This window comes from Mugil cephalus, chromosome 12, assembly GCF_022458985.1.
Source record: "Mugil cephalus isolate CIBA_MC_2020 chromosome 12, CIBA_Mcephalus_1.1, whole genome shotgun sequence".
NCBI lineage: Eukaryota > Metazoa > Chordata > Actinopteri > Mugiliformes > Mugilidae > Mugil > Mugil cephalus.
In genome coordinates, this window is record NC_061781.1 from 20,262,748 (window position 1) to 20,281,350 (window position 18,603).

The following is an 18,603-nucleotide window of genomic DNA, read 5'->3' on the forward strand; positions in this document are numbered from 1 at the left end:
AATACCTTATTATCCTGCTACTGCCCTCAAGAGCGAGAGAAACAGGCTCTGATGGGAGAGAGAGGAGGTTTAAAGTGTGGGTGGATTGGTATCCTGGTGCTAAAAGTATATTAGTAGCTGTTTCCTGAGGGAACGTCTCATATCCAACTTACAGGAAGTAATACAAACAGCGTTTATTAAAAGAAAAACACATGCTGTTTTATTAAAAAGAAAAAAAATGAATTGGACAAAAGCACAAAATCTCAAAAAAAAGTGTTGTTAATAAAATATGTGTTTATTGCAGGTTCCTGTCACTGCGGCCAGTGTATCTGCTCCCCCCAAGATTGGTGGGTGTCTGGAGAGTACTGCGAGTGCGACGACCGGGAGTGTGACAAACACGACGGCCTCATCTGCACAGGTAATGAAACGCACGGGCGTTTCGGAGGCGAGGGGACCTTATCCGAAGTGACACAAATGATAATTAGACCTGATCCAAAATGTAGCTGACCCGAAAGAGACCCCGGTGCCTCAGCAGCGTGATGATTTATTATGATTTATTAGGCAGTCAGAAAATAAAAGAGCACCGCTATCACAACACTGTCCTGAGTGTAGCCATGCTTCATTTATGTAAAAAAAAAAGATTAACACAGATAAAAGATGGTATTTTCTAACAAGTGGAATAGCTTTCAGTTTCCTGAAACTGCTTTCGTTTAATAGTTATGGTGGAAATATTTATTTAAGTTAACGCATTCCTATTTTACATTTAAAATGTCCATCCTACAGAGGGTCACAGGGAGCTGGAGCAAGATCTATTAGGACAGATCACCAGTCACATTAACATGTACAGTACTGGTCAGAAGTTTTAGAACACCCCAATATTTCTTTCTTTTTTATTTAAATGTAGTTTAATGTCTTATTTTACTCTGAAATGAAAGCATAGACCAAACAAGTAACTGAGGTTCAAAAACAATTATGGAATAAATATATAATCCAAAATATATTTAAACTTTCAACTCATCAAAGTAGCCGTCTCATGATTTAAGATGATTTAACATGTGAAAACACACTTGGGACATTCTTTCTTTCTAAAATGGAAATCTAATATTTTCCAGGGAGTTCTTCCCAATCTTGTTGCAGAAGTTCCCAGAAATGTTTGGCACTCGTGGTGAGCTTCGCGTCCAGTTCATCACAAACCAGCTCCACAGGGTTAAATCTTGTTTGTATCCTGAGGTAGTTCTGCTATAGTTTGGACTAAAGTTTTGGGTCATTCACTTTGGATGTAGGATGAATCCCTGGCCAATTATACCAGACTGGTAGTGTACGTCAAAGATAACCCACCATCTACAGGAGCATAGCATTAAAACCTCTTACAGAGGAAGTGAATAAGACTGACAACAACATCTTGTGACCTGGCATTCGTGGGGATGTTACATTGGCGTGTACCAAGCAACCCCATCCTAGCCGACCTACACAATATCAGGAATATGGTCATAATGTTATGCCTGAGCGGTGTATATACACCTTATAAAACATGGATAGAGGCATCCGATGAAACAGCTATAAAACCGCTACACATCAACCTGCCACATGGTCCATTAAGCCCAATAAGTACAGTTACTTCTGAGAATTTAAATGCATTTTATACACAGTATGTTTTTTATTATTATTATTATTATTATTATTATTAAATCCCACTAACAAGAACAGCGATGGCTGTGAGTCAGACAACAGTAAAAAATTAATTGAGACAAGACATACCTCTATTGCGTGTGGCCATTTATCCACAGGAGCTATATTCTCCCCACTGATAATGGAAAAGCTCATAATTGTTTTTGCCCGGGGCCTGTCAAAGTCTGGATAGCTGCTCACCAGCGTTTCCCGTCAGGACTTTGTGACTCCCAATGTCAAGCTTAAAGCAGACCAGTGTTGTTTTAAAAATCCTTGGAGACAGGAAGCAAATGCAGAAAACATGCTGCAACGTGTGCTTGAATGTTCCAGTCGGAGTATAAATGTAAGAAACGACCGTGTGAAAGACGCGAAAAGGCGATTCCGAACTAGATTGCGTATTTAGCAATAAGGATCACCGCTTGTTTTCATCAGATAGCAATAATTGAGTCATCCCCCCCTCCCCCTCCCCCCACACACACAGTAATGATAAAAAATAATTTTGTTTTACAAGTTTGCCAAGAAATTACTATGTATGCAGAGATTTCACGGACCCCTTCAAAGCTGTAGATTCTCATTACGCATACAACCGATGAGTGATGTGGAAAATTGAGCGTATTAGGAATGCTCGCTGGTTAATTTCATGCACCGAATGTGATCATTTCAGCAACTATGTCAAAAAAAAAAAAGGAGAGAGACAAAAAAAAACAAAAAAAAAGAGTTCTGTTCAGCTGTCTGCAAAAACAAATAGATGACGACATTTAGTCGACACTGTTCGCGTTTTATCCCTAGCAGGTTTCGCTAATTGGCAGAAATCACTCGAGGTTTCAGTTTAGCTGTAGACATTAGTTTGAATAAACTCCTAATGAAACAGAGGAGCTGATGTAAAGGCTGCAAAGAAGAAAACATAACTGAAAGCTCCCCCCACACTTGGGTAATCCTATTGAGATGATGATATCCTCACTTTTTTTTATCCCTAAAGGGAAAGAAAAGGGAGAGAAGAATCGATTTTATCAATAAAGATAAGACTGTGTGTGAAACCGGTGAAATATGAGAGAAGTCCATGCCTTGTGTCCTTCCCGTCTCAATGATTCCAACAGAGTGAGTCAGGTTTCATACGGAGACGGCTCCGTCCCTGGTTGACCTCCAGTGTTTTCCTTGCAGCCGTATCGTTACTCTTGCCTTCCTTTATGCTGCTCTCTCCTCCCTTCTCCTCTGTCCCTGAATCCCTCATTCTTCTCATTCTCTACGAGGCCTTAAGCCGCGCGCCCTCCTCCAGTTTTTGATGTTTTTGATGCTATATAGATAGAATAGAATAGAAAAATCTTTATTTGTCCCACAATGGGAAAATTTCAGTTTGCAACAGCATACACAGGGGCAGAAAAGTAACAAGAATAAAGACCAGACTGTGTAAAAAGATAAATAATAAGGAAGAAAATTGAATAAAAAATAAATAAATAAAAACAGGGAAAGCAGCTAATTTGCATTTGAAGCTACAATAAACAGCCCACTTGGATCAGGGCTAAAAATCTGAGGTATACCGTCATTATAGCACAAACTATGTGTGCTGTACTTTGATCTGAAACTTTAAAAAGCCATGTTCTGGGGACATGTGGTAAGGTGGTAAGTCTTAAGATAATAGGTTGATCCCATTAGCCAGATGTCCTGATGTAGGATATTCCTCTCTCAGGTTCAACTGTTCTCAAAAAAACTTTAACTCATAACTAAATTGCTGTATAAGTACCTGGTGTTCCTATGACAATGAGCTGTAGGTTACACAGTGCATTCATCTGCAGTCCTCCTACAGAAAGCTTGTTTTTTAACATTTACTTCTTGAGTGGGAACTAACCGACTACAGGGAGGATGCAGGATTAAAATACTGAGACAAAGCATTGAATGATTTGGAATTTACGTATAATAAAAAGGGAATAAAAAAACACACCAACCTTACATTTCACTGAGTGGAGGGGCCCGTACTAAGCAGATCAACCCGGCTCCCCAGCTATTTCTGAGATAAATCCCTCTCTCTGGCATCTCCCCTACCCCGCTCTTTTTCTGCTTGTTCATCTCAACAACCTCCATTAACTCTTCTCCTCGGGCTCCTCCTGCTTCCACCCCCACAGAGATACTTTGCAACAGATATGCCTTTTCAAGTGTGAGACGGGAGGCCAGCAGGAGTCCTCCTCCCTAACCCGAGCCTTCTGACGGATCAGGGAGCTTGTGGAGAGCTTGGGGGTCTTGGATTATAACACCTTTACTCAGAGTGTCTTTATAACTGATTAAAAAAATAGAAAAACTGAAAAAAGAAAAAAAAAGTGTTAGTAAAAAGTGTTAGTGTATGCCTTATGTCAGTCACAAAACAACCAATGTGAAAGTGCTGGTTGCCTGATTTGCCCAGTGGTTGAAGGAGATTTGGGGATGGATTTAGGTGAATATCTGAACAGTATAAAGAGTTTTCTCTCGTACTTAAACCTCCGCTCTGCTGTCTGGGCAAAAGTAATAGAAACCCACCAGAGAGCTGCACCCAGGGATGCAGGGTGTGAAAAGAGGAACCTTGTTAAAGGTCAGGCATGATGGCACAGCTCTTTTAATTCACAGCTTTTCTTCTCACATCTCCTCACAGGGAATGGGTTGTGCAATTGTGGCAACTGTGAGTGCTGGGACGGCTGGACAGGGAACGCTTGCGAAATCTGGGTGGGAGAGGAGTACTGAAGAGGACAGGACAATGAGGTTAGAGACTGGAGGCCTGCGAGCCCCAGAGGGATCAGGAGCACCGCGGCAAGTCCCAACCAAGCTGGTTTAAACACCCCAGACCGGAAAACCACGGGGAAGAGGGAGAGGAGTGAACATGGACAAGATTCTGCATATAGTTAACAGCATTCTTTTCTTTTTTTATTATTATTATTGTGCTGGTTACAAATAATCATGATTGAAACTGGGTTCTGAAATAAAAAAGAAAACCTAAGTTTAAAACACTATATGTAAACATTTATGTTTTCTAAATGTATGATATATAGATTTAGGTAAATTAAGTTTGGACACACGTTCTCGTTCAATTCAGTGAGGAGGTGTGTCCAAACCTTTTACTGGTAGTGTATATATAATAGGAACGTTCACATATTTCAGGATTGCTGCATGTAACAGGATGCAGGTACATGACAAATACTGGAAAGAGGAAAACACAGTCCCACAGCAGTTTGTGAAACAGTCACAAAATTTGATCAGTTGTTTTGTGATTGTGGTTTTGAGGTGCCATTTTTTTAAATTTTTTTTTTGTTTAAAGAGCATATCTTTGAGGATAGTATTTTGGTTGAGTGTATCTTCACCTTTGAAAAGCAGACCAGTCTCAGCCCAGTTTATGAAATACTGTAGACCCTTTCAACGTCACTGTGATGTCACAACGTTAGCTGGAGGCAAAACAGAGGTTTTGACACCGTCGCTGTCAACATAGAAAATGGCGTCTTGCTGTATTTTTGGGGGTCAAAACCGAGAAATCAAAAACACTAACTTGAAGTTTTCTGACATACCAGCCACTGCCAGTCATAGACGACTTTGGTCGAACACCAATTAAAAGAAAGGATTAAATTGAGACAATCGTCAACAATGTGCCCACTTCATAACAGGTCAGATTAATATATAATGAATCGTCAGTTTCATCCTGGATAATGTTAGAATAAATTGTGACTGAAATAACCTTAAGTTAATCATTATTTGGGGGACTCTTGTCACATGTTAATGCTAATGCTAACCACTAGCTAATGCAATGTGTTTTATGGGTGTCCAAGCTGAAGTTGAATTTACCACGTTACCCTCAACAGTGGTTCCACGTCTCATAACGTCTTTGTAGGAGATACTTCACTTGATAAAGACGGCTTCTTTGTATTCGTATGGACAAAAGTCATCGTTCAGATTCTTCTATTGCAAATCTTGCACATGACCATTCAAGACATTTTTACAGGCGTCTAATGATTTGTATGCCTTAATATTTTTTTTCATGTAGATGTTGGGCTTCTCAATTAGATACGTGTAAATATCTAGCCATTGCATGGTGTGCAGTGCAGTGAAGTGCAATGAGTGATGGACGATTTGACAAATTACGTGAGGTTAATGATTATCTGGGGGATTCCTGTTACATGTTAATGCTAATGCTAACCACTGGCTAATGCAACATTAGTTATGTGTTTCAGGGGCGTCCAAGCAGAAGTTGCATTTACTACTTTACCCTCCACAGTGGTTCCACTTACTTCTTGTAATATCTTTGTTGGACAGGCTTTACTTGATAAAAACAGACCAGACTTTGTCCCCTCTGTGTCCTCCTTTGGTCAAATCGTCCATCCAGTGAGTGAGAGGGTAGGAATAGGTGAATATGGTCCCATCAGACAGAGTCAAGTTTTTAAAATAATACTCACGGTCTCGGGGAGTGAGTGTATTAATATATTCTCTAAAATATGCGTTTTTCTCGTCCTTTCTTGCCAAAATAGTTGAAATATGCTAACCGGCATTTACAGGCTGTAGTGTTTGAGATGTTTTGCCTCCAGTTAAGCCCCTCCCCTCAAAAAATGTTACACTGTTTACAAACTGTGAAGGGGTCTATAGATAGATAGACAGACAGACAGATAGATGGTCAGTGGAAGGAAATTATTTTTAAATGTGAAAAAAAAGGTAAATTCACGTCCAAGGACACAAATTCCCTCAATTAATTTTTGTAACTATTGCAAAACCTTCCACGATGATACGTGAGACACTGTAGACGATGGCACAAGAGGCGTGTCGATCCCAAACCGGACTGAAAACTTCAAGTCGAAAAGTTCAAGGCAGAGGTTTCTCTTTGAGGTTTTTATTTCTTTTTAATAATAAAACATTAAATGTGCCGCATGACACAACATTTTGCATGGAAAACAATGCGAAGACCTTAATCATACATGGTTACAAATCTGTTATAACATGACATAACTCCAATGGGCATACTTGCAATGGTATATATATTTATATATATTTTGAAAATAAATCATTTTAATAGTGCCTATTCTCCTCCAGCAGGAAATCAAACCGAACAATCCGCCATGTAATAATCTAAACTGTCCAAGTAGTGATATAGTTCTAAGTAAAAAAACGAAGAAGGAAAAAAAAACAAAAACAAACAAAGAGAAGGGCATAAATAGTTCAGTTGTGGCATGCTGGATGTCCATGTCACTTCAAAAGGTGGTATCAGGGGATGAGAGCTGCATTGACACAAGAGCTCAGTCACCACTTGAAAAGAGGACCGATAAGAAGTCACAAAGGAAATTTTATGTAAATTCTATTTTGGCCTTTTTCATGCTTAAACTAGCCAAACCCCTCCGTTTTCTTTGTCCCATCAGAAATGACAGGTGCAATAATATACTGCACACTATATTGCATTAAGTATGTTACTGACGTTACAGTACACCTTTATATAAATTTTTTTTTTTTTATTCAACATGTTGTATATGCGTATACAACAAACACAAACTTTATAGTGTAGACAAACTCGTTGCATATATGTAAAATTAGCGGTACATACCAACAGTTCTTGATAGACATAGCCTACTACATGCAGTTCATCAATGCCATCCTCTCCCCATGCAACAGATGGGACAACGGACAAAAAAACAAACAAAACAAAACAAAAACGGAAGCAACGGACAAACGAAGTCGCTAGAATATTCTTGTGAAGGGGGACAAATTCAAAAAAAAAATAAATAAATAAAAGGTGATCGGGATATGGAGACGACATCACACACGACCTGTATACGAGAGGAATGGGGGGACGAAAAAATTAAGTATAAAATGGTGGCTACGGAGACCCAAACGTAAGTGCACATTTACACACTGGTCATTTACAAAAATAAAGTCAGTCTCGGAGGAGCCAGTTTACTGGACTGTAGTGAGTAACCAGCCCAGCATGTAGAGTTTGAGGGAGTGGACGATGACTGGCTGCAATGAGGGTAGAAAATGAGCCCCAAATACAACTACAGTGGTTTCCAGCTCCTGTGTGTGTGTCTCTCTCTCTGTGTGTATATGTGTCTATAGTACGCCATTTTTGTTAAAGCATTAACAGCTTTGTACAGACAAAATATTAATGTCTAACTAATGTGCTTCGATGTGCTGTGATAAGAAAAAATGGTCATGTAATAATAATCCCAATAAACTCAGAAACTTATATTAAACCAAACCAATTTCTTAACATAGTTGCACTTTTAGCAGCATACAGCAGCAACGATCTACAGAATATTCTACGTCTTACCTAACGGAAACTATCAGAAAAAAAAAAAAAAAGGAATTCAATAAAGCAAGACAAACCTTTATAAATGTATTGATCAGATACAGCTTTTGATAAACCGCTAACAGTCGTGATGAAGATGCAAAACAAAGTGCAGCGAGTCGCCTTCTGGGGAAGCCGCGCGTTGTTTTTCCGTAGCCTACTTACAACATGCCCATTCAGCTCCCACACTGAACTTCAGCGCTCTTCGGTTTACACGGAGTGAAGAACAATGCCCAATACCTCGGTCCTTATAAAAAACACATGCACGGGATTATTTCAAGGTATACGTACTTCTCCAAAATGACATCAGTCGAGACCTTTGTGGGGTCTGAGCGGAGTTGATTCCTTCGGACAGAACAAATGCTATCACAGTGAAAGCTTCGATGACTTCAATCAGACAGAATCGGATTTGTTTTCTTCTTCTTCTTTGTTTTTTCTTTTTTTCTTTTTTAAAGAATCAGTTCTCGGGATGAAAAAAAAAAAAAAAGACTTTGGTCATTTCAGAATGTGTACATCTGAGTGTGGTTTTTCGGTGAGTAATGCTACGTGTCCTCTACATGGATGTATCGGTTGGGGTGAGGCACCTTTGGCCCAGTGGGGACTGGGAACCTGTTTTTGCATGCCGGGAATCAAGGTCCAAACAGGCACGTGATAGGCCAAGATGATCAGTACTGGACTCTGCATGCTGAGCTAGAAGACAAATCCTCTCATAATAATAATAATAATTAATAATAATAATAATAATAATATCTAATCGTTTAAAAAGTTATGATTTTTAATAGTCATTTTCCCTAAGTTTTATACAGTGAAAATGTTACGATATAAGCCGTCTCTTGTATAACTGCTGCAAGAAGAGAGAACACAATATTGTCCATGCTTTTAGTTTGCTGAACCGAATAGGGATGCGGCCAGCATAAATGTCACCTACTGGTTTTCATCCATGTTGTTTTCTGGCTTTAAGTAGAGACACTGCCGCAAGATGGCTGCCAGTTGCTGCAGTTACAGACCATCTGAGTCAAAGCCACGAAGCCTTTGCCTCGTCGTCAAGAGAAGTCGGTGAGTGAGGGACAGAGGCCTACAAGGCCTAGAAATATTCCTAGAGCCCACGCTCTGAAATAAGATTAAAGAAAAATAGACTTCAGGTTTTCTATTTACCAGAGAAGGCGGACTGAACCGCTGGTGGGACTTAGATAGTGATATGTATACACCATTCCTTACAGCGCTCTCCCACCCACACGCACATCTGCTTAGAAATGTGTGTGTTTGTGTGTGTGTGTGTGTGTGTGTGTGTGTGTGTAGGGAGCTTCTCTCACATTGATTGCAGTGGTGGTAATTAGCACTTCATCAGCTATGATTGCAGGAGCTATCCGCCAGCCTCCAGTGTGTTTTTATCGGCTGTAAAGAAAAAAAAAAAAAAAAAAAAGCTACGTCTCTGATTTTTTTTTTTTTTTACACACAAACTTTGTGTGTCGGCCTACAAGTGTGTGCAGGTTGTAGACGAGGAGAGAATTTGGACCGTCTCATCTCCCTGTGTGTGTGTCTTTTGATTTTGACGCCGCGTCTGTCTCGATGCGCTTCTTAGAAAATCACACAACCCCAAAATGTTTTTTATCTGTTCTAGGTTCCTTGACAAAGAGAAAAGTGTGTGACTAGAGAGATAGAAAGACAGGGAGAGGGGAACATACTCGTAAAAAATAGAGGACAACAGTCCAAATATTTACTCTATCTATACAGTCTCTATCCCAGAACATAGCTGGTGAACTGTGGTATAGAAAATAGATCTGAAGGTACACAGATTCTGCTGTAACAGGGCATTGTAGAGAGGGGGGAGGGTACTTTTTTTTTTTTTTTAAATTATTATTATCATTTTTGGGACGAAACCTTCATCAAGCAAAGTACCATAAGCGTCATTGTGAAATTCACTGTGTTATTCACATGGATTCTCACAGTTTCAAAGGAATATAAAGGCATTCCACGATCGGACGTCCTCTTCCTTCCTGTGCCGGGGCAAAGTCAGCCGCCTCGGAATAATCCCGCCGCCCCCAGAGACAGCTGGAGGAAGGGAGCAACAAGGCGGAGAATGTGGAGGAGGAGGAGGAGGAGGAGGAGGAGGAGGAGGAGGAGCAAGAGAAGACAGAGGAGGAGGAGGTTCGCCTGGATCCGATCCACAGAGTAAAGAAGGTCTGGAGTCCGGTTGGAAAAAGCCTCCGTGACATTCCTCCCTCCCCACCCCACCCGCGCGCACATACACACACACAAAACGCACGCTGGACACCGGTCAAGTGTGGCTATGTGGCGGGTTTGTCGGGCTTGCTGACAGGTTTACCTCCGTTCATCACCGCCGGCTCACTTGTGCTTTTACTGGGAGGTACCGCCGCCTTGGGCACTGTCTCTCCAACATCATGCAACGATGGCTCTCTGTACATGGCAACTGCAGCGGCAAACGGGAAAGGAGGAAAGAAGGAAGGAAGGAAGGAAGGAAAGAAAGGAGAAGGCGTTAGAATGAACCTCTCCCCTGCACTGTCTTGATTTGAACAATTTAAGGAGCGTCTCATCCTCCAGCAGCACGACGTTCCATACAACATGTACGGCTGCAATTTACAGACTGATAAGCTGATTCATTTTTTGATTAACTGGGCTCCGCGGCTCCTACTCCGACTCTCTCCCCTCTCCTGATTTCCAACAGTCTTCCTTGACAAAAACAGTGGAGAAAAAAAACGTCTCATTATCCGCCACTTACAGCCACTACACTACAGCTGTATTACTGTCTTGACAGGACACTTCAGCTTGATTCCACGCTTAAATGATGGGAGGCAATCAGGCTGGTGGCTGACGAGAGGGATGATGGCATCTGCTGGACTACCAGCATTTCATGCTACGCTTTACGGAGGAGATGCCCCCCCCCGGGGGCTCCCACGGTGCACGCCTTACAGCGGCAAAATAGTGAGCCGGCTACCCAAATACAGAAAGAAATCTGTCAGATATAGACATTTCACACAGCTGCACCACGGCAGCCGTCTTGCGATATGAAAGAGCGAGGGCAGTCATGCTCGTTATGTTCATTTTTCTACAGTTTTTTTTTTTTTTTTTTTTTTTGGCAAGTAGCATAGCAAAGCGTTGCTATGTTTCCTGCTGCTCCAAAAAAAAAAAGAAGTTTACAGTAATAAGCTCTCACGCAGTGGTTTTGCAAAAAGAGAATGGGAATGAAATGTTAATTATGGTCCTTGTGTGCCTTGAATTAAGTAGAACCACGCAAAACGTAATACACAGACCTTGTAATATTTCATGTTTATTCATCCGAAAAACAAAACAACAAAAAAACAAAAAAAAAAAACAGCTCCAAGGATTTGGAAAGTGAAACCTGAGTGCAGTTTCTTTGGGGGCCAATCATGATGATTTCCATTTATTTTTGTGTGTGTGTGCAGTGCAGTATTGTGTGGCTTGTTTTTCCTTCCCTTATCGAGGACCTATTATGCTCATTTTTGTAAATGGATATTTTTATTCTGGGGATCCACTAGAGTAGCTCTGTGTGCATTCGCTGCAAAGAAAGAAGTTTTTGTCTCGCGCCGGCTATTTACGCAACTATTCAGCACATCTGAGTTCTGTCTGAAACAAACTGTTGAGCTGAACTCAGGTAGTGTGAAGGCACACTGATCATTATGACCACGGTAAAATCACCGAATGGACATGGGCCTTCTGAGGCTGTCCCGTGGACACAGACACTTGGGATCTAGTGAATTTGGAGGCCAGGTCAACACTTGCATTCTGTTCTTGACACTTTTGTGTGTCTGCCTGTGATTGGCTGCAGGATGTACATTAAAAAGTGATAGTGGACGCCCATAAAGACGTTCCAGTCAAATTACCTGATGACAGTTATAAATGACTGTGCTGGCTTTGGTAACCGTGGCAACAGGAACACAGAACATACGTTATTTCATAGTTTATTTTTTCACAACAGCAATACAGGTGACCAAAAATGAGTGATTTTATAGTTAACTTTAACCCATTTGGTGAATTTGATGATTCTGAAGACTGGGATGCAGCAGAAGAGAATATGAAAAGAAGAAGGAGATGCGACACAAGGAGGTGACACCGGAGGAAAAAAACACAAAATGGGCAGTTAACCTATTAATAATTGACTTTATATTTATGTATTTCGTAGGTGACCATGGTATAAGTTGGATAGGTGGGTTGAGGTGTCCATTATCAGAAATAAATGGACCTGTTCACGCCTCCGCGTCGTCCATTCATTTCTGATAATGGACACTTTGTCGGGCATTAACCCGAACTTAATTTATATCATTATTTGAGACTTCGGCCACATATCATGATAAATTCAGGGTATATACAGGAATCTCAAAGTTCATTTCAGGACCTTTTTAAGACTATTTCAAGACCTTCTCAGTATTTTTCAATACATCTGTGACACCTTTACATGAACAGTTTTAGTTAACAATAAAGACTGTAGACGACTATCATACAACCAACGATGCAACGATTACCGGTTTCATGATAAACAGTGGTAAAATGCACCAAATGCAAAACAGTTAGTAATACCATCTCAAATTTTTATTATCATTAAAACCGTGTCCGATTATTATTTGTTTGTTGTTGTTGGTTTTTGTTTTTTTTTTTTACCTCAAATTTACCTAAATTTACCGAAATCACCTAAATTTACCCCAAAAATATCTTCAAATTTTAAGTCCTCATAAAGTCATGATAAGACTTTTTAATACCTTTTTAAGGTCATAATTTTCCCAAAATTTTTAATACTTTTCCCCTGATATTTAACTCGCTGTAGTACGTACCTTCTAATGGCTTGGGCAGGAAGTGAGCAGCTGGTTTTGTTTTTTTCACTCGGTTCCCCTTCATGGCTTGGCCCTCTTTATTGAGCCCTAGGAACCAAGCTCTCCCCGACTCCTGTTGTCTGTACAACATGGACGAGTAGATCACATAGTAGTTCTCGAACACGGACTCTTTGAACTTGCATTCCGCTGTGAAGAGTTCCTGCGGAGACAGACAATAAATAGCACCAGATGGGTTGTAAAAGAAGTTTTTTTTCCTTATACAATGCATAACAATACGTGTGAGATTTCCTCGGCTATAATGTACGTGGGAGACGTTCAGGTAGACTCAAATCAGCGATTTATATTACACAATGTGGGAGAATTAAGCAGATGTCAGATTCATAATTTACACTGAAGCCGTGCAGAGGTCACAAGGACGGATGTCACATTCGTTTTTGTTGTTGCAGAAAAACGTTGCGGCGCAGAAACTGCCTCAGCGGGTGAAATGAACTTGGTACTTCCACCTGTCTTGAAAGGGATGAGCACTGCAGAGCCTGTCTCGCTGTAATCATGTCTGAATCAAGCCAAACCTAATGACCTGCTCTGGTGAAATGCAACTCCCATTCCCTCCTTGGCCTTAACCTTGACACCGGATGTAGGAGCGCTCGTTGAGTCAATTAGCTCGTGTTCCTGGCAGAAAGTATATATGGTTAGGCTCTGACCCCCCGGACCTCAGCGCTCCCTCCCAATCGTCGGGCCAGACTCACTTTGCTAGGTCCTGTTTTTTTTTTTTTAATCACTGGTAAAATCCAAAGAGGATCATCCTTCCTAAATAATACGTCTCCTCTGGCAATTCATCTCTGACTGCGTTCTGAGCGTCGTTGGAATAATGACAAAACTAATCAGGTGATTCTTCCATCCCTTACACCTCAATCTAGCGATGACAAATGAACACAGAGGCGCCGCATCTCTCTCTGCTGATAGCAATTCATCTCCAACCAGAAGGGTATTAAAAAGCATTTCCACACTGTCCGCCCTGGCAGGCTAAAAATAAAGCCATTCAAAGGGGTGTATTAATCAAAGCGCACTCATCACAAAGGCGAGTTTCACCACATCTGTTGTGGGCAGTTCACACCGAGCTGGTTCACAAAACCACAGACGCTGGATGGAAAAAAAAAAAAAAAAAAGAAAAGAAAAAACTCTGAGTCATCCGTTGTGCCGTGGTTTTCAATGTCAACGCTGCTGAGAACGTTACACGGAGATACAGTAGTATTTCACTTTTTTCCTGCCGGAAAACTGTTATATTTACGTGGGGGTGTTGTATGTAACGTAGAAACCTAATCACAGTGAACTAATTTCTATGCTAATTAAGACAAAAAGAGTTGAGTTGTTGAGCTGAGTTGTTCCTAAACTGTTTTTGTTAATGTGTGTGCCTGCGTCAGGCTGCATCCTGCTGGAGATGCCGCACTGTATATTCTGTATATTCTTCCGTCTCTATTTCTTGTACATTTATTCATATACTAATTCTGTACTTTTTACTTGCTTACACCATTTTCTGTTTTATTGCTACTTACATCTTACTTTACCTTATTTTATTTTATCTTTACTTTTTACTTACTGGTTTTTAAGAGTGTGTCTTTTATGTGCAATTAACATCCACACAAGTGCCAGGTCCAAAAGTTTCCCAGCAGAACATTGTATTGTCACAAAATTGTCAATGTTATTTACTTCTTCTGATAGTGGTCATGATGTTTTTGGCTGATCGGTATATTTGCTGAGAATAAGCTCTTAGACTTTCTGTAAGTAGTTGGTGAAACCGAACACTATTTGGTAACTGATAATGTTGATATTTCACTCCAACCAGATCAGAGAAGATGCTGAGATGAAAAGTGGATTCTTTCTCTGGGCATCATGATAATCGGTAACAGATTTCATGGAAATCTTAAAGATACTAATAATAATCAACTATAAAGGAAAACTGGACTCAGGGCCCACTTTCAAGTCTCAAAAAATTTCGCAGCCCATCTCCGACACCATAAATACAGAGGTCATATATCCATAATATGTGTATTGCACATCAGTCATTCGAGGAGCTGTCCATCAGCACCACACAGGTATCAGACACGACAAGCAAGGGGCTAATCAACGAATGTTTCATAATTAATGATATCCTGGAGAAATGCATTCTCTTATATAACAATTTGACCTCCAACATCAGATCCAAACAAAATCTAAATATCCAAAGAAGCCAATTAAAATCGACAGGTTTACAAATAAACACCATATAAAGAAGATGTAACTTCTGCCGGGGTCTACCCAGATGACACCTCATTTTGAGCAATAACATCAAAGGAACAAAATGAAACCACTGCACTCTTACTTATGGCTTTTTCCTTTTATAAATAAAAACTGCAGTGGATCATATTAAGATGTCATGGTGTCGGTGTTTTAACATAGAACACAACCAAAACCCAAATGTAACTTGCAATACCTTCGCCGCCCACAGGTTGGGAATCACTGCTATACAGGATCTCTTGAGGGTTATGAATATCTATCCAAAATGTAATCGTCATCCACCAAAAATAAGTTGAGGGATTTCAACCTGGGATAAAGCGGTAAACAAACTAATCCAATGTTACCATCCCTGTAGCAAAATGAGACATTATCCACGGGCTATTTAAGTTCTCCGTTTCGAACACAGGACACACAATACCGTGATTATCTTGTAATTAGCCCTTTTGCTGAGCAGCTCCTGACAGAGCTTGTCGTCCAGATGCTGTTCATCTGAAATCAGAGCTGAGCAGGGAGAAAGCAGAGAGACTCTTGGGCTCACAGTAATGATCTGGAGGAAGAGGCACCCGGCTGTATTTTGAGCCTACCCTACATGGCTCGCTGAGCCATTGCTGTGTTAGAAGTCACACACAGACACACACACACACACAAAAAGAAGGCATGATTCATAACAACACCGTCAGCCGAAAAATGTCAGAAAAACTGTGGAAGAGGCTCTGTGATTCTGCACATTCAGTTACAGTCAGAAAGAGCCAAAACTGTCAATGCAGGGCAAAGAGAAGCCAGAGTGGTGATTTGTTAGGTTAGATACATGTTGGGGAAATCCAGCATTCACTTTCTTCTGTCTCTTACGAGATTGCAACAGACAAGAGAGTCAACTTCACACTATTTTGCTATTCCGTTCTAGTTGTCGCGATTAGGATCAGGGCTATTTATGCATGCTGCTTCCTTCTACCGTGCACCAAAGATGCCGAGCAGAGGAATCCATTGATAGGCAGACAAGCGATATAAATTAAACCTTTCCATGATAAAGCCCTGAGCACGAGGACGTCTCTAGAACGTGTTAAATTATACAAACAAATGTTCCCTTGGGCCGATACGCGAGCTACCCTGTTGTCGTTTACGTGCATCAGTAGCAAGCGGTAGTTTATCAAGTGGTCGCTTACTACGTGTAAGTTGTCAGGAGGGGCCGGGGTACGTCCTCCCTGGCAGACTGTACATTACAGGGGAAGTCTTATCTCGAGTGAAGGATGTTATTTACATATAAAATACCACACCAGTCCCTCCGCTGATCTTTAGCCGGCGACGCAGAACAAAGGTTTATTCGTGAAACCCATTGTGCCGAAAGATGTGTTAAACACGCTCTTTAAAGCACTCAAACTCTGTTGCTGAGCCGATTAGAAGGCAAAACTGTTTTACCTTCATGGTTCCTTGAGTTGCTTTATTTGGGTATTTGGGTAATTAATTCCGTTTTTTCCCCCCCTGTCAGGTGAGCAGCACCCCAGGTTGGTTGACTGCTGTAATTAGAGACTTCATTTTGATGCCGGCCCAGGTTTAGCCCGGCACTGATTACTTATACAGCATCCACCAAACAGCCTTGAGACGACACAATCATACACTGGCTGGCACAGAGGCCGTAATTGTAGATAATCAAATGCCTTCGCACAGACGCGGGTCTTTGTTTATGGAGGCTGAGCAAGTGGAGGTGGTTTTGTTTGTGGAGCGACGTGGCCAGTCGTCAGCTGGATTCGTAGTTCGCGGCAGTGAAGGCAGCAGACAGGCTCGTTGTTTGCCGACTGCGTTTCAAGTGTGTCAAATGTCAATAGCATGTCAAGGGCTTTTACTGAGATCTTTGTCTCTGGGCTTTTTACTCTGGACAGTTCTTCTCATTTTATCAAATTATGTAGACACCTAATCGGATGTTAGAGCTAGACACACAAAGATAGTTTTTTAAAATGTTCTAAGATGTGTCAAGATGTGTAAAATGAAAAGAAAATTAGGTAGAAGTAACAATTTAATCGCCCATTTCTGTCATTTCTGTCTTATTGATTTGTTTGTTGTAGTCTGACCCATAGATGCAAAAGTATGTATGGAGGAACAGCTCCTAAAAAGTGAAACCAAAGCAAGTAGAGCTCCCCCTAGTGACCGGCAGCAGTATTGCTGAGCTCCACCCCCTACATGTTAGTGGATGGGATATGGGCTAAACTAAAACAGGAAAGTACACATCAAATATTTTTTTTCAAGGGCGGTTTCAGTCATTTCAGGTACTTAATACAATACTGATGTATGCTCAAGTGTCCATTTTCTGGGAAATTTCATTTTTGTTAGTTATTTGAAGCCACAGACCCCTTTATGGCCTATGTCACTGTGATGTCACGGCGTTAGCTGGAGGGAAAACAGAGGGAAACGTGAGGCGAACACTTCACTGTCAGCTGGGAAAATGTCGTCTTGTTAGATTTCTAGGGGCCAAAGCCAAATAAAGCAAAAACACTTTACGCACTCATAGTTGTAGACGACTGGTTGAACACAATTAAAAGGAAGGATTGGAGTAGTGAGACGATCATCCACAACTCTCTGTTTGTAGTGCACACCTCATATCAGGTAAGATTAATATCTAATACATCATCGTGTTATGGGTTAGACTAAATTGTGACCGAAATAACATTCAGTTAATCATTATTTGGACAATTGTTGATACATGCTAATGCTAAGCGCAAACTAACGCAACATTAGTTGTATGTTTCAGGGGTGTCCAAGCAGATATTGGATTTGGTGCGTTACCCTCCGTAGTGGTTGTAATATCTTTTTAGGAGAGGCTCCACTTAACAAAGAAAGACCAGACTGTGTCCCCCCAGTGTCCTGTTTGAGTCAACTTTTTAAAACAACACTCACTGTCTCTGGGACAGCGAGTATATTAGTATATTCTCAAAAATATTTACAAACTATTGTTAAGACTACAAGTTGCCATGCCAACGTAACTGGAAGTAGAGCATTGTGCGGTATTAATTAAACAAAAACTGCTGGAAGTGGTCAGGTTATCGATGACGCGGCTCCGCGTGGGTCCGCTCTGGGATCGCGTTTCGAGGACTCCTGGACGCCTCCTGAATCCCTGGCAAAATTGCATCAGTTTAGCCAACGAGACGAAGTGCATATTTATATACAGTATTGTATTTATATACAGCCTGACCAGCGCTCTTCCTGGACTCCTAGCTAAATTGCTCGACATGTTGCAAGAACCGCTTAATAAATCATATTCCATCACTGTCTGATTCACAGAGCTTGTTTTGCTGCTTTAATTTGAAGAAACCATGGAAAACAACATCATCTCGCTGGAGTGTTACCGAATGGGCTTCTGCAAAACCTTTTAAGAACTTTCTTCGCGTTGAACAATATTTGACAAATTATCTGTACACCTTGACGGTGCCTTGGCTAAGCCCAATTTCCACTGGGACTTTATTAAGCTGAAGGAAGCACAGTTCTTTAGCTTAACAACCAGTGGTGCTTACCTTGAAGAAACATTTTCATGTGACTATTTTTTTTTTCTTCTCAGTGTCAACAGTCCAACATCAGTTGGACGCAACTAGCAGCATTGTTAAA

The 18,603-nt window shown here is 40.9% G+C and overlaps 2 protein-coding genes across 4 annotated transcripts in view; one reads left to right on the forward strand and one right to left on the reverse strand.

Annotated features, from left to right (window-relative positions):
* itgbl1 (integrin, beta-like 1) overlaps positions 1 to 4,617 on the forward strand; it is a 44,296-nt gene extending 39,679 nt beyond the window's left edge. Inside the window, exons 10-11 of the mRNA XM_047600869.1 lie at positions 284 to 397; positions 4,268 to 4,617. Coding sequence (XP_047456825.1) covers positions 284 to 397; positions 4,268 to 4,356 — 203 coding nt within the window. The 3' untranslated portion in view covers positions 4,357 to 4,617. The remainder of the gene's footprint in view (positions 1 to 283; positions 398 to 4,267) is intronic.
* A 1,848-nt stretch (positions 4,618 to 6,465) lies between these two features.
* The window catches only part of fgf14 (fibroblast growth factor 14), a 102,659-nt gene continuing 90,521 nt past the window's right edge, over positions 6,466 to 18,603 (reverse strand). For all 3 annotated transcript variants that reach the window (XM_047600870.1, XM_047600872.1, XM_047600871.1), the window contains exons 4-5: positions 12,736 to 12,934; positions 6,466 to 10,358 (exon numbers count right to left, since the gene is read on the reverse strand). In XM_047600870.1, the coding sequence (XP_047456826.1) occupies positions 10,216 to 10,358; positions 12,736 to 12,934 (342 nt within the window). In that variant the 3' untranslated portion in view covers positions 6,466 to 10,215. The remainder of the gene's footprint in view (positions 10,359 to 12,735; positions 12,935 to 18,603) is intronic.